We start from the raw sequence: 15,532 nt of genomic DNA on the forward strand, positions 1-15,532 counted from the left end.
GGCGAACAGCAGATAGCATGCTATTGGCCAGTAGCCGACATGAATGAATGAATGAATGAATGAATGAATGAATGAATGAATGAATGAATGAATGAATGAATGAATGAATGAATGAATGAATGAATGAATGAATGGAAATTTTATTGGAATGTATGCAATGTGCGACTACCATGCGGAGGGCCTGCGTTCAAATCCTGCTCGATTCTGGATTTTTTTTTTTCTCACTGTGCGGGACGGCGTCAGCAATATGGTAAGAAAAGGAAAGAAAAAGAAATGGAAAAAGAGAAAATTCACAGCTTCGACGCAAGAGTGAAGCAATGAATGCGACAGCAACAAATCGTAACGTTATACGAACTAAGGCTAGCAGCTAACGCTTTTGGATCCGATCTCGCGTAGCTCTACACAACGCTGCTGCAAGGTAATACGACCGCTCCACGAAGCCAAGCGGTTTTCGTGCTGTCTGTCGTCTGAACGCGATGTAAGCGGTGAGAGAACGGCACGTAGAAGGAGCCGTTTTCTGATGTCTGTCGAGATAGCGCGCGCCTGCGCTCGCGACCGCGCCCTCATGACCAGAGAGAGAAACAACATTATTGACTGCACAACGAGGACGTTGAACTTACCTTGCCGGTGGTTCGAAGGGTGGTGGCCAGGAGCTTGCACGACCATTTCGGCCCAGTTATTCGCTTCTGCCTGAATACGGTGGTCAGTTGACGACAGGAGTGACTCCCACGCCTCGAGAGAGGAAGCTGGCAGTACTGCTTTAGGAGGTGGGTTCCCCTGTTCGGAGGTGCTGCTCGAGCCACTCGGGCGACGTAGCCCTTCCCCTACCCTTGCATCCCTTCATGCTTCTGTGCCTGACGGAAAACTGGCGGGGCGTTTCTTCACTGCTTGAGGAGCAATCGACGGCATGCAGGCCTCGCACGCGGGATAATGTCATCACATGCACCCTTCGTGCGAAGGACATGGCCGACTCGTTTCATCTCTGCTTCAGCCCCGTTCGTCCCCAGCGCTTGCGCGCTTTTACTGGCGGGTAGAACATACGATGCGAGGGGCGTTGTCGATTTGGGCTTTATACAGAACATGACTGCGGCGGCGACGGCAAACCATCCGTCGAGAGTGTCCATATAATTGCTATCGCAATAAAAGAAAAGGAACACAAAGGGTCTGTTTCTAAACTGCTAGGCTTGCTGGGCAGGGGATGGCCGTCGTGCGCAAGGTATTGCGCAGTATGTTTAGTCTGGCTCTTAGGTGTGGATCTTCGAGCCTCCAGTCGGCAGTTTCCTCCATGTCTTTTTGTAGCTGCGGCAGAGTACGTTGGGCTCTCTTTATGCAAGAAGCTCGGCTTGATTCGTGAATCAGGCATTCCCACAGGATATGCTCCGTGGTGAATGGGGCTTGGCAAAAGTCGCAATCGGGGCCAGAGTATCTAGTCGGACACATGTTGTGAAACACTGAGATTGTTGTGAAACTTCGTGTTTTCAGTCTTCTGAACATGACCTCGTGGAGGCGGGTGTATATTGCTAGTGGGGCATCGTGTTTTGTAGTTTTATCGTAATTAGCTCTTAATTTTCGCCGGCGCTGGACTTTATATAGAGCGGCGTTTGGATAAGGTGCGCTTCTTGCCCCGGGGTGCTGCCTCGTGCCGGCGCTGCGTTCCATATCATGCTACCATTACAGAGTGAGCTATGATATCGGGTAGTCGCGCTGTAACGTACATGGACGGGCTGGACAGACCACAACACGAAGCGCAAACTTAGTTTGCGCTTCGTCTTCTGGTTTGTCCAGCCCGTCCAATTACGTTACAGCGCAAATGCGTCCCTATCTCTGCTCTTCTTACAGTGAGTCGCGCTCGCGACATGAATCACAACGGGAGAGAGCGATCGCGTTTCATCACGCGCGCTCAAGGCCATGACGCGCCCTGACGTCACTTCTTTCCCCTGTGCCATCCTACCCTGTGCAGCTTCCACCGAGCTCGTCGTGAGGAGAGAAGAGAAAAATTGCGTAAAGCGCGTGACAAACCCATGCAACTCCGCTCGTTCTCGAAGAGATCGAGAAATTTTTGCGGTAATCCATTAGTGAGGAAATAAGCTCCGATACTGAGGCCATTAGACAACTTTGAAGAGTGGTTCACAACCCATTTAAGATTTTTCATTACCTCTTTACAAACGATATTGTTCCAGGTGCTGGGATATGCGCGCAGCTCTTCAGACCAATAATAACAAGCAAGTGCAACCACGACAGAGAAAGCAAGTTCCAGGGAGGCACTACGGTGCGCGTCGCCCACATCAAGGAAGAAGATGAACCTCTGTTCCTACACAAAGAAACGGCTCACGATTGGGCATTTTTATTGCCTTGTAGTTCTCGCTACGATTCTAGGCATGGCTATATACTATGTACGTTATCAGATAGAACCAAGGTATTCAGTTCAATCATTTTATTGCTGGGACCGACCTGTTCCACAGGTAACTGTAGAAGAGCACGAAGACACGTTCGTGCCGAACATCGTGCATTTTGTAAAACTGGGCGATGCCCCGTTGTCTTTTATCGAAGTCGTAAGCATCCGAGCAGCATGGCTTCAGCAGAAACCGGACTCTCTGATGATTCACTGTAACAATTGCAGCGTGACCACAGGAAGCGAGAACTGGAAGCACATCAAGGACATACCGCGACTAACACTCAGCTACGTCGAGAAACCGGAGACAATATTTGGCATCGAGATCAGCTGTATCCAGCATGCCTCCGACGTCGTTCGCATCAGGGTGCTGAGGAAGTACGGGGGCATCTACCTCGATAGCGATTCCTACATCGTGAAGAGTCTGGACAAGTACAGGCGCTATGAAACGGCTATAGGATGGCCGCCACGCCAGAACATCGGCAACCAGGTAATCGTGGCCCATAAACGATCCGAGTTTTTGCGTCTGTACTACGAGTCGTATCGCAAGTATCAGCCTGACCTTTGGTATTACAACGGCGGTGAGCTACCGACGAAAGAGATACTCAGCAAGAAGCCCCACCTTGTCTACAGAGTTCCTTGCGACTTTGGAGTGCACGAACACATCGTCATAACCTTGTTTGAAGAGTCCAACGACGACTGGAGGAACTTCAGTGCCGTGCACATATTCTTCAGGCACAGGACTCACTACTTTCCCTCTGACAAATTCGGACCAATCAACTTCGAGACGGTAGGACGGTACAAAGCGAATTTCGGAAAGATGGCGCGCCTCGTACTCACAGGCTCGACGAAGTTGGGTGGATCGACGGTGAAGAACATATCGTTACTGGGTGCGGAAAATTTGGATTATTCTGATGGATGTGGATACTTATGTCGCCTAAGGTCTCTGCTGACATGATAAAAATTTAACAATAACCACGTACGTCTGACTTAAAGAGCGACTTAGCCATCGTTTCGCCCACTTACATATTTGCGTTTCTTTATTGAAATAAAGATAAGTGAAGGACTCGTCGCGATTTCTTGGCGACAGCTACCCATCTTCACTTGGTTGTCAGGAATAAAATAATATTTAAGAAAAATAACGTAGTACTGTCTTCTGCTAGTTCAAAAGTCCTTGTTTTAACACAGCCCGCTAATGTTTGCCACACACAAGTACGTTGCACACTCGCGATGTTACTACTCATCACGAATAGCTCTGTTTTCAAAGCGTTGAATGAGTTTGATCACTTTATGGCGGACCTCTGATGACCATGGTCCCAGCACCTTGCTAGCAAAGAAAAAAATTAAGCAGATCCCACGTCTTATGGGAATCGATTTCATGCGAAGCAGCCAGCGAGTAGCGAGTAATTATATGCTACATTTTTTGCGTTTGAGCCAAGCGTTACGAGGTGTACCGACGTGTTTTTGTTTGTGTGCTCATCGTGGGTTTACCTGGCTCGTCGACAACACTAGAGTTTAAAGGGTAACTTAAGCTCTGGCGTAACGTCAGCACTCACGGTAGACCACATACGTCAGTATTATCGAAACAAAGTGCACCTGGCCCCCACCAACATATTTCGTAACTCGCGTTTTCCGTTGGCGTTAGTGTGAGGAAAACGCGAACAAGCCTTTCGAAAATGCAACGAACGATTGATGCGATCAAGGGATGGGGTAACATTCAGTCGTGTTGAAAGGGGAAGTTGCGCGCGTTTTCGAAACGCCTGGCAAAAGGTAACTTGGAGAAGTGCGAAAAAAAAGTACAGTGCGCCTCGAAAAATTCCGCTTCGATACGACGGCAAAACCTTTTTCCAGTCCAGATTTTATTAACAGGATACATCCGCGGAGAGGGAAGTTCGAACCAATTGTAACAAGTGTAATGACATCATTACTCTTGACCACATGCTTTGGCAGTGCCTCGCGGTCTTCAAATGACCGTGACAAGAAACAAGAATGCTCCATGGCAGCAAATGCTGTGCATTGAATCACTACCCGACAATTTACGGGCTGTCCAGAAGGCCCGCGATGTGGCTGAAGGGCTTGGCCTGACAGTCCCAACGTGGGCGCGGCCCACGTCAACCCATCGGTTGACCTTCACCCAACAAAGTTCTTCACACCATGCCCGCGCACTTATTTAGAGCACTCGTGGAGAGTGTTCATACGTCCTAGGCTCCCGGTTGTGGCCGTTCGTGGCGCTTGATCGCGGATACTGGACATCAATCGTGCTCGTGGAGGTTGGCTAATGTACCGCATTATACAGTGAAACCTCGGTGATACGATCACAGTTCATACGAATTTCGGGGTGATACGAATTTTTCGTTGGTCCCAGCCAAGGCCCATTGGCCTGCAATGTAATGGAGTACGGTTGTTGCGAACCGATTTTCACCCGCGACGTTTGATACGAACGTAAGCTACCACCCAGGTACGAAGAAGTACTGTCCGGGCTGTCGCGGAAGACGCGCCAAGCACGCGTGAGCGCGGGAACGCAAGCGTGGAAATGCGCGCCGCCCCGCCAAATCGTCAGAATCACGGTGTAAGAAAAACACTTTTCTTACGGTCAGAATAAACCTTCAGAGACGCGTCACGGCTTCCGAGGTTGTGTGCGCGAATCTTTGAGGCTCTCATGTGCCTCCGTGTGCCTTCGCGTTTAGATTACAGTGGACATTAGCGCCATGCTTTTTTTTTAACGCGTCGACGCGGGCTGCTGTCGTTGTAATGTGTTTACACGTGTCAGCTGCCTTGCGCATCAGACATCCTATGGACGAGGACCGAAAGAAGGCGAGGACGGTCTTGGCGAAGGAGTCAGGCCTCAGAACGTCAACATTGTGTGGGCACGGCCGTAAATCTCCCAAAAACATCCCCAACACCTCCGCGATAACAAAATCATAACACAGGACCGTGGTTTTGTAATTTTGTGGCCTTGATCCATCGCGTCAAAGCACTTCTTTTGTTACTATTGCTGCAGTACTCCGGTGTCATGCAAAAAAAGCATACTAAAATTTGTAAGGGGCTACTGCTCTCGCGAATCACAACGCACCTGGTCCATTAATTAAATACGTGCGTACAGGCCGCATATTTACGAGTGCTGGCATGATTACCCACATCTAAAAACTTAACTGACAACCATTCAGGGTTCTTCCTGACGTTGCTGCAGCCTTGAAAACGAATAAATGAAAATGTACACCCAGCTTTCTGTTTTCGCATGCTAATTTCCCATGCTTTCTGGTGATACGAATCTCGGATGATACGAATATTTTTAGTTGTCCTGTGAGATTTGTATCACCGAGGTTTCACTGTATCATGACGGTTTGTGTGCGATACGCCAATACTCACAACGCGACGTTTGTAAAAGAAAATGGCGCTTGTTTTTAATCGCACCCATTCAACACTGCCCCTTCGTGTCTCCTCGCAGCTTACCTATGCGGTTCATATCTCAAAGTGACATAATGCTTGTGATTTATATCCTTCAGCTGAAACCAACTGGTGCAGCTTCGCACGTCAACAAAAGCTATGTATCTTGGCGTCATTTGAATACAAGAGGACTGCTTGCGTTCACGAAATACAGACTGCGTTGTCTTGTTCTTGCTTTTAAATGCGAAGCATTTCTTCGCAAACTCTAAGCACTTTGAGCGTTTCTATCTATCTATCTATCTATCTATCTATCTATCTATCTATCTATCTATCTATCTATCTATCTATCTATCTATCTATCTATCTATCTATCTATCTATCTATCTATCTATCTATCTATCTATCTATCTATCTATCTATCTATCTATCTATCTATCTATCTATCTATCTATCTATCTAGCCGCCTACGTCTGGGTGCTCTCGTGATCGCCTCCTCAATTTGGTGTAGACCAAAATTGGCATGGGAGGTTAAGAGGGTATGGCGAATATGACTTTCTCGTCATGACATGAATGACGTGAAAATGACCCGACGAAAGAAAGAACAAAAAAATTACACCATCTTCCCGAGGATGGGAACCATGGGGTGATGCGGAGCATCGCGGATCGTTATTAACGGCGTTATTAACGTTGTATTAACGGTGTTATTAACGTTGTATTAACGGTGTTATTAACGTTGTTAACTTGCGTGTTATTACGTTGTTAACTTGCGTTGGTTACTGCTCGACGTTCACGTGCCAACTCTGCTTCACGTGCTCGAAGCTCAGGATCCGCTTCTCGACGTTGACGCTTCGAAGCTGCTTCGCGCTGACGAAGTTCAGGTTCCGCCGCTCGCTTTAAGAGTTTGCGTTCAGCGTCGCGTGCCATTCGCTTCGCAGCTTTGTCTTGAGTGGACGCAATTGGGCTGATGCTGAAGCGTGCTTGCGTCAGCCCACTTACTGACGGGACTGTTGCTTTCATCACACTTCATCGGAAGCATCAATGGAGTCAATCGGACTGAACCGAAGCAAGCGCTGCACTGAATGCGTGCAGCGCTCTACCCGCTTAAAGGAGGAGAGTAGCGCATGCGCCGCGAGAGCAGAAGCGAGAACGCAGGAGAAGCGCAAGCAGGTGGTAGTAGAGAAGTGGAGAGAGTAACGCGCAGCTGTTGGAGAGAGGGAGGGAGGAGAGTTGCGCATGCGTAGTGTGAGTGCGGACGCCAAGGCCAATGCCGTGGGACATACCCCCGAGCAAGAGATGCGCCACATCTAAAATGAAGATCCCAGCAGGAATTGTACCCAAGCATTCTGCGTGGCAGTCAGGTATTCTACCATTATAGCCACGTCAGGTCTAGAAGCCGCCTTGGAAAAAAGACCCTATGCAGGCGTATGTCGATGCAACGTCAATTGTAGTTGTAGTACTGGCTATCTAAATTTAGAATAAAGCAGTAGACACTACATACGTGCGCCTGTGATACATGCGTCATGTTGGGTTAACGCCAATTGTGGTTCCAGTGTTCGCTTTTGTATAGCACTTGAATCAACATTACATTCCTGCACATCGCTTCGGAGGGTGCGCACAAGCACTGGAGCACAAGCTTGAATCATCTGACTGGATACCACCACCCCCTGCGACATCGTCGGCTCCCTTCATAAGAAGACGGCTCTGCTGGATTTCTTCCAGTGGGCACGTCAGCTGGCCGCCAGTCAACATTACCATGAATCCTGTTCTGCTTTTTATGCAGGTTAGTAACAAACATGCATCTATTAGGCCTAGCGACCGCTGCCTGCTCCAGCTGGCGTGCCCCTACAGTGTGTGTATGTTTTGTTCGTATGCAAAGGGCATTCTTTTCTTCTTTTCTGTTTGCTTATGCTTTGTGGTGATGTAGAACCAAATCCGGTACCCAACACTAATGAGCTGCTTCAGCAACTTCTGGAGGGACAAAAGCTCACGCAAAATAGGCTGGACATAATTGAGTCTAAATTGCAAAAGGTTGAGGCGTCTACGTCAACGCTAAAACAATTTGGTACCAAAATCACGGGACTCGAAAAAAGTATTCGTAACTTCGAAATGAAACTCATTGACCTAGAACACAGAAGCCGTCGCAATAATCTTCTTGTATTTGGCCTTCCAGAGGAAGCGGGTGAAACGCCACAGTCGCTTATCGCGAATGTGGTCGATGACATATTTGCGACGACACTGAATGTCGAAGTAACATCTGACAAAATTTTGGAGGCACAAAGGAACGAGGACAAGAAATGACAGGACTGGTGCCAATTTCTTGTCCTCGTTCCTTTGTGCCTCCAAATTTTTGTCAGACCATGCACCAACTAGCCCAAGAACGTGTTTTAGTCGAAGTAACATCTGTTGGGCGAATCCATAGAATTGGACGCAGACAAGCAAACAAATCACGACCGGTTGACCTGAAGTTCATTGACTACCGTGAAAAAATAAATGTTTCAAAAAATTGCCACAAGCTTAAAGGCCAGAACGTTTCCGTCAGAGAAGATTTTTCTACTGCCACTAGAATACTGCGCAAGCAGTTGTGGCATAGTGCTGCGAAAGAAGCGAGGGAAATAAATTGAAACTCTGACATGACAAGATAATCATCGATGGCACTCTGTTTCTATGGGATAGCAGGCAAAACAAGAGGGTTCCTCTTCTCACAGATAAGAAGACTTCTTCTGCTTCTGACGTTCAAAGCCCGAGTAGGCATAAGCGCAATCGGTGAACTAGCAGAGGTTGTAGGAAAAGTATCCGTTGCCTAAATATAAATGCTCGTAGCATTCTTTACAAGTTAACTGATTTGGAAAGTATTATTACAGCACATAATCCGCACATTGTAGTTGTAACCGAAACCTGGCTGCATCAAGACATCAGTGACCACGAGTTTATACCAAAGCGCTTTAGAATCTACCCCAATGATCATGATGGTAGGGGAGGCAGGGTCGCTACTTTTCTCAAGGAATCACTGCGAGCGTCCAGATTACCTAATGTGCCGGGATTTGAAAGTGTTGTGCTTAAGCTATTCCTTGAAGAATGACACCTGATTGTTGTGGGTATATATCGTCCACCGAGCTCTGATATTTCCGTTGCTGAAAACCTCAACGGAGTTCTTGTGTTTTAACTCTATTCTTTCCGGCAACCTGTTACTCGCGGGTGATTTCAACCTATAACCGGCGATTAACTGGTCAGACGATTTCTCAGACGCTCTTACTGACGCGTCCCAACCATTCGTTGACCTCGTCATCTTGCACAACTCAGCCTAATTAGTTCAATTACCCACACGCACTCAACAAACTGTGGAGTCTATTTTGGACCTTTTTCTTGTTTCCAATGAGCTTTTAAGGAGAAATTCAAGAATAGATATTTTCCAAAGCATCTCTGATCACAAGATTGTATCCTTGACTTTAGAAATGCAGTTTTCTTCGAAACTTCAAATAAAAGAAAGTACAATCCCGTTGTTTAGACACGCTAGTGACCGTCGATGTACTGGATTTGCTTGGCAGTTCGTTCTCCGATTTCAGCACTCTATACGAACCAACTGATGGCTCCGTCGAACAAATGTGGCGTTTCTTTGAGGAATTGGTTTTTCGATTCATTGCGCAGTTCGTGCCAAAAAAACGAAAGATTATGCGCAGCTGTAACCCTTGGTTCACGAAGGACCTCGTTCGAATGGGACGTAAACTTAAAAAGGCGAGAACTAGGCACAAACGTTATCCAACAAACGCTAACGCAGAAAAGATTACCGAGCTACGCGCTATGCTAGGAAACGGCATCAAAAAAGCAAAATAGCACTTCTAGAACGTGAGACTGAAAAACTTTCTTCTCTCATCCCCTGATAAGTTCTGTCGATACTTGTCACCGCAAAAAAAGTCTCTGCCGCGTCTATCCGCCGGTGACGCAGTACTCGACGACGAACTTGAAATAGCTCAAATACTTAACACATATTTCTGTTCTCTGTTCACTCAGGATCAGTGTTCACTCAGGATCAGCCAGCGCACCAAAAATTTCGCTTCTCGAAGAAATACTACCTGTTGATGACATATTCTTTAGCAAGGAGGGGGTCCTGACATAGGCGTATCTGCCAGGGGGGGGGGGGGGGGGCAGGAGAGGCGCTAGCCCCCCCAATGAGAAAAGTTATGGGGCTGGAGCCCCCCCACTTTCGACATTGGTCACTGTCGGCTGCACACTGGGAAACGAACCATTGTGGCGAAGTTTTCCTTCAGCACAGCAATCACGTCATTCTACAAGAAAGTTTGTCCTATAGACTTCTGCTGTGAAAATTGTCTTCCGCGTCCATAGGCGTATCTACCGGGGAGGCAAAGGGGGCGCTAGCCCTCTCACTGAGAAAAGTTAGGGGGGCGGAGCCCCCCCACTTTCGACAGTGGTCACTGTCTGCTGCACATCGGGAAACCATGATATGAGGCGAACTTTTACTTCTTGAAATCAATCACTTAAATATATAATGAGGTTTGTCCTGCGCTTCAGCTCAAGACTCCCGACCACGCACTGTGTCTCACGACTTGTGTCTGACGACGACGCACAGTAGGTTCTCTGCGGTGCAGGCCGCCTGTGCGATGCTTTGCGCTGCAGCATTACAGAGAAGGCTGAATAGGGGCTCTTAACGCTAGAGCACTCTGTCATTATATTATTCTGCTCTGCCTGGCCTGAAATTTACATAATCGACGACGCAAATACAGGAGGCAACAAGTAAACCTTTCATGGACCCATCAGACGCTCTTCCTGTTTCAAGAAATTCATTTTCTTTCACAGGAAAGGAATAGCATCACCTAGTGCTCTATATCCAATTTGCTATGAGTCTATGAGTGTGCAGAATTGTCGAATGTTTTAACGCGATAGCGGTAAAGAGCCCGTGTCGCAGAAATTCCGCTGTCTGCGTCGACATCAGGGGCGTAGCCAGGGGGGGGGGAGTTCAAACCCCCCCCGAAATTTTTCCCTTTTGCTTGCGTATATATACACGCACACATGCAAACGCACGCACGAATATACATAAAGTATGGTTGAACCCCTCCCCCCCCCCCGAAAAAAATTTCTGGCTACGCCCCTGGTCGACATCGTTGGTTGTGAGCGAAATATCATCATTGTTAGTGACCGATAAATCGCCATGGATGCAAATAATAAAAAGTGTGTACCCGAGATGGAATCGAACCCCGGCCTTTGACGCGACAAAGAAGGGGCTCTACCACATGCAGAGCCACGCCACTGCTTGGAACTGCACTGAAAGTAACTTTCCTGCTTCACACACATAACTACGAGTCCTGTGTACAGGCGTCACAGTACGAGATGGAATATGGCAGTAAAACGTGGTACAAGCGTACATTGCCATCGGGCGTCACGCCATGTGAATTACATAACGAGTGAGTGGTTTATAGCCCATTACAAAAGGCACACACATTACTGCGCGTATTCCCTCACGAACACGTAATGGGTTCATTGCCAATTTCGAAAAAGTATCACGCGTATAATTGCTGCTGGTTTAAAGCATGGCACCCATTACAAAGGGCATACACATTAGTGCGCGCATTCTCTTAGACACACATAGTGGGTACACTGTCGTCATAAAAGTGCTGTTGAAGCGGGCGGAAACCGTTACCTTTACTATAGGTATAAATTGCGATGCCGGATACCCCCACCTAATTTTTATTTATACAGGTCTGGTCTGGTGCCATCTCCTATGTGCTGTTTTTGTCAGCAATCTGAAAACAATGATCATTTCTTGCTTACCTGCCGTCGATTCATTAGGCATAGAAAAAAGCATTTGACATGTTATTCAGAAACGTAAGAATAAATCTGAATTCTCAAAATATTCTTTCCCTTGGAACGTCTACTCTTGGCTTCAGCAACAGGAACGTCTGCTCAGCTCTATGCGAATTTCTCGGTGAGACACGAGGAATTCCCTGTTAACTTATTCCTTAACAAAATTTGGTACTCCAGACTTCATTTCATTCATTCGTTCATTGTTTCTCATGATGTGGTATTCTTCTGCTCCTTATTCTATATCGACTAGTCATTTTTAAATTTCGTTTATTCCTTCGGCAATTGATTTATTGCTCATTTTTTATATACAACAAAAATTATTAACTTAACCGCCGCTTTCATGGCCGATCCCCCGTAGTGGTTAAGAGCCAACAAACGGGAACAAGCAAACAAGCAAGCAAGCATCCGATTGGGGATCGAAAAGATAACGCCTGAAACAAAAAGACAGGCCCTTGACATGGGACGACGCTTTTACAGCCGGTAACTAATCCACCCACATGGTTATCCTGGTTACGTACGCTTTTGTTCACGCGATAATGAAAGCACATAACTGATCGGCTATTATTAACATGTAGGCTCTGCGTGCCTTTACCTTCGAAGAGTCAGTATTTGGCCAACATCACTATTTTACCTAAAACTGCGCCCCACTACGCTGTGCAGGTCAAAGAGCTTGGCTGCAAGACTTGGCTGCTTCGTTTTAGTTAGCCAGCGGGAAGTGAATGGCGTGAGCATTTCTATGGTACGTCACCAGAATGGTCATGTGGGTGGAACGATTCCCACTGCAAGAATACTGGACTCCTTAATGCGCCCAAGAAAGGCGTGGCAGGCGGCTTGCATCAGCTGCGCAAATAGCTGGGCTCTAAGAGTAGGGGGATATTAGGATGATATTGCGTAAACAAGAGTATGGGCCTCTGACGCGTTGCATTGAATATGTTGTGTGCTTGAAAGGATGGAGTGCTGTGCGCACAGTGCGCTTGTAGTGACATATGCAACTTTATCGTCATTGTCTGTTGCTTTCACGCGTTACTTATTGTCTTCCTTCAATACCTTGCCTCGATCAAACTCGCGCAAAACTGTATAGGGCAAGCGAGAAACTTCAGAAGTCCGCATAGCACTCCATAAATGAAATCACAGCTAGCATGCCTGTCTGCAAGCTGTTATCATTTTTTCTTAAATACTGTACTCCTAAGGTCCAACAAGAACGTTTTCTTAAATTTTTTTATTGTCTCTTTGCCAGCGATATTGCTGCAGGTACCGGTAACCGTGCAACTCTTGAAACCACATATAAGAAGCCGATCCGGCTAAGACGGAGACAGCGAATTCCAGGGATGCAATACATAGCACGTTCTGTACATCAAGGTAGAAGATGTGCCTCTGTCGCTACAGAAGCAAACGATTCACGCTTAGGCAGCTTTATTGACTCGTAGCTATCGCTACGATTCTGGCTATGGCCACATACGCCGTGCGATATCAGAAAAAGCCAGTGCAGAAAAAGCCAGTGAAAAAGGTTGAATCATCTTATTGCTAGGACCTGTCTGTTCCACCGGTAGCTGTAGAAGAGCACGAAGACACGTTCGTGCCAAACATCGCGCATTTTGTAAGACTGGGCGATGCCCCGTTGTCTTTTATCGAAGTCGTAAGCATTCGAGCAGCCTGGCTCCAGCAAAAACCGGACTCTCTGATTATTCACTGTAACAACTGCAGCGCGACCACAGGAAGCGAGTACTGGAAGCATATCAAGGACATACCGCGACTAACACTCAACTACGTCGAGAAACCGGAGACCATTTTTGGTATAAAGATAAGCTGGATCGAGCATGCCTCCGACATCGTTCGCATCAGGATGCTGAGGAAGTACGGAGGCATCTACCTCGATAGCGACTCCTACATCGTGAAGGGTCTGGACAAGTACAGGCGCTACGAAACGGCTATAGGATAGCCACCAGGCCAGAACATCGGCAACCAGGTAATCGTGGCCCATAAACGATCCGAGTTTTTGCGTCTGTACTACGAGTCCTATCGCAAGTATCGGCCTGACCTTTGGTATTACAATGGCGGTGAGCTACCGACGAAAGAGATTCTCAGCAAGAAGCCTCACCTTGTCTACAGAGTTCCTTGCGACTTTGGAGTGCACGAAGACATCGCCAAGATTTTGTACGAACAGTCGAACGACGACTGGAGGAACTTCAGTGCCGTGCACGTATTCTTCAGGCCCAGGACTGGCTACTGTCCCTCTGACAAATTCGGACCAATCGACCATTCATCACCTTCTTCATACAGGGCTACATCGATTTTATGTACTTCAGTGAAGCTGCTTGAACATATTATATTTAAGCACATATCTTCCTTTGTTGAGAGCAATAATTTGATTGACCATCGGCAGCATGGATTTTGTAGAGGGATGTCTACAGTAACCCAACTAGTTTTAACAATACATGACCTCGCTTTAGCGTTAGACAGGGATAATCAGGTAGATATAATATTTCTAGACTTCGAAAAAAGCCTTTGGCCGGGTATCCCATTCCATGCTGATACTAAAATATAAGCCCATTCTCAAAAATGATCGCCTTCTGGCCTGGATTGCCGCGCACCTCTCGTCAAGGCGGCAATGTGTAGTGATTGATGGCACAGCTTCTCCTGCAGCTCCGGTGGCATCTGGTGTTCCGCAGGGCTCCGTTCTCGGTCCTCTATTTTTCCTGCTGTTCTTCAATGACATTGTTCAGAACATAGGCGTTTAAATTCGGTTGTTTGCAGACGACTGCGTAATATACCAGGAAGTGTCTAGCCCTAACGATCAGATCCTACTAAATCAAGCATTAAGTACAATTGCGAACCGGTGTAGTACATGGCAGATGACAGTTAATAGTAAAAAAAAAACGGTAGCAATGGCCATAACCCGCAAGAACAAACCACTTGAATTCACCTATTTCATCAATAATCAACCTTTAAGCTTAGTGCACAGCTATAAGTATTTAGGAGTAATGATGACCTCCGATTTGTGCTGGAGTGAACATGTAACGTTTATTGCTAAAGAAGCCTACAGACAACTGGGATACCTTCGGCACACGCTGGGTCACTCAACAAAGGAAATAGAACTATTAGCCTACAGGACGTTTATTGGGCCCATATTGGAGTATGCGGCGGCTTGGAATCCCTGGACAGCCTCTAATAAACTGGAAAGTATCCAAAGAAAATCTGTTAGGTTCATTTATAACAGTTACAGTTGGAAAACACCCCCGTCGCACCTCCTACAGAAGGCAGGACTAGAGAAACTCGAAACAAGGCGCTGTCATACCAGGCTAAAGCTATTTAATTCCTTCTATCACAAAACGTTACGAATTCATTCATCTGCATTCATAGCTCCTGCCATTAGCCGCTTTACTCGGTCCCTTCACGCAAAAAAAGATGGCCGAGCTGAAGTGCAGAACAAACACTTTTACGTACTCTTTCTTTCCTCGGACAATCGTCGAGTGGAACGCCTTATCTGCTCATGCGGTAGAACGTCCCAACATTGATTCTTTTCTGCAGGCGATCAGAAATGACGCTCCGTAAGTGCCATTACGCTTGAAGCGTCATGTAACGTCATGTACTCACTTGCTATCGCTTTCACTTTGCTGTGTTCGAATAAATGGTGTAATTTTTTTTCGCTCGACTTCTTGTGCTATGTGAGTACAATTTCAGTACATGTGAGTACTTTGTGCTATGCGAGTACTGACTGCTGTGGAATTTGTTCCCTTTCGTTGTTTTCCATATTTTACCAATGTCGCTGCTTCGCAGAATATTACTTCATGTATGTCTTTTTTTTCTTGCCAATGTGCGACGCTATTCAACACTTCGAGTTTGTGCTGTGTTGATGTGCTGTGTATTTACGCCCCACTCCTGCCTAAGGCCTTCATGGAAGGCCGGCAGTATGTAACAAACTAAATAATTACATTT

The 15,532-nt window shown here is 46.8% G+C and overlaps 1 protein-coding gene across 1 annotated transcript; it reads left to right on the forward strand.

The window, feature by feature from the left end:
* Positions 1–2,242: 2,242 nt before the first annotated feature.
* On the forward strand, positions 2,243–15,138 carry LOC119385800 (uncharacterized). The gene is made up of 3 exons (XM_049414114.1): positions 2,243–2,882; positions 13,563–13,893; positions 15,125–15,138. Exons 1-3 carry the CDS (start codon positions 2,298–2,300, stop codon positions 15,136–15,138), a joined length of 930 nt encoding a protein of 309 aa, XP_049270071.1. The 5' UTR covers positions 2,243–2,297.
* Positions 15,139–15,532: the final 394 nt, after the last annotated feature.

The sequence above is a fragment of the Rhipicephalus sanguineus genome, chromosome 3, assembly GCF_013339695.2.
Source record: "Rhipicephalus sanguineus isolate Rsan-2018 chromosome 3, BIME_Rsan_1.4, whole genome shotgun sequence".
NCBI lineage: Eukaryota > Metazoa > Arthropoda > Arachnida > Ixodida > Ixodidae > Rhipicephalus > Rhipicephalus sanguineus.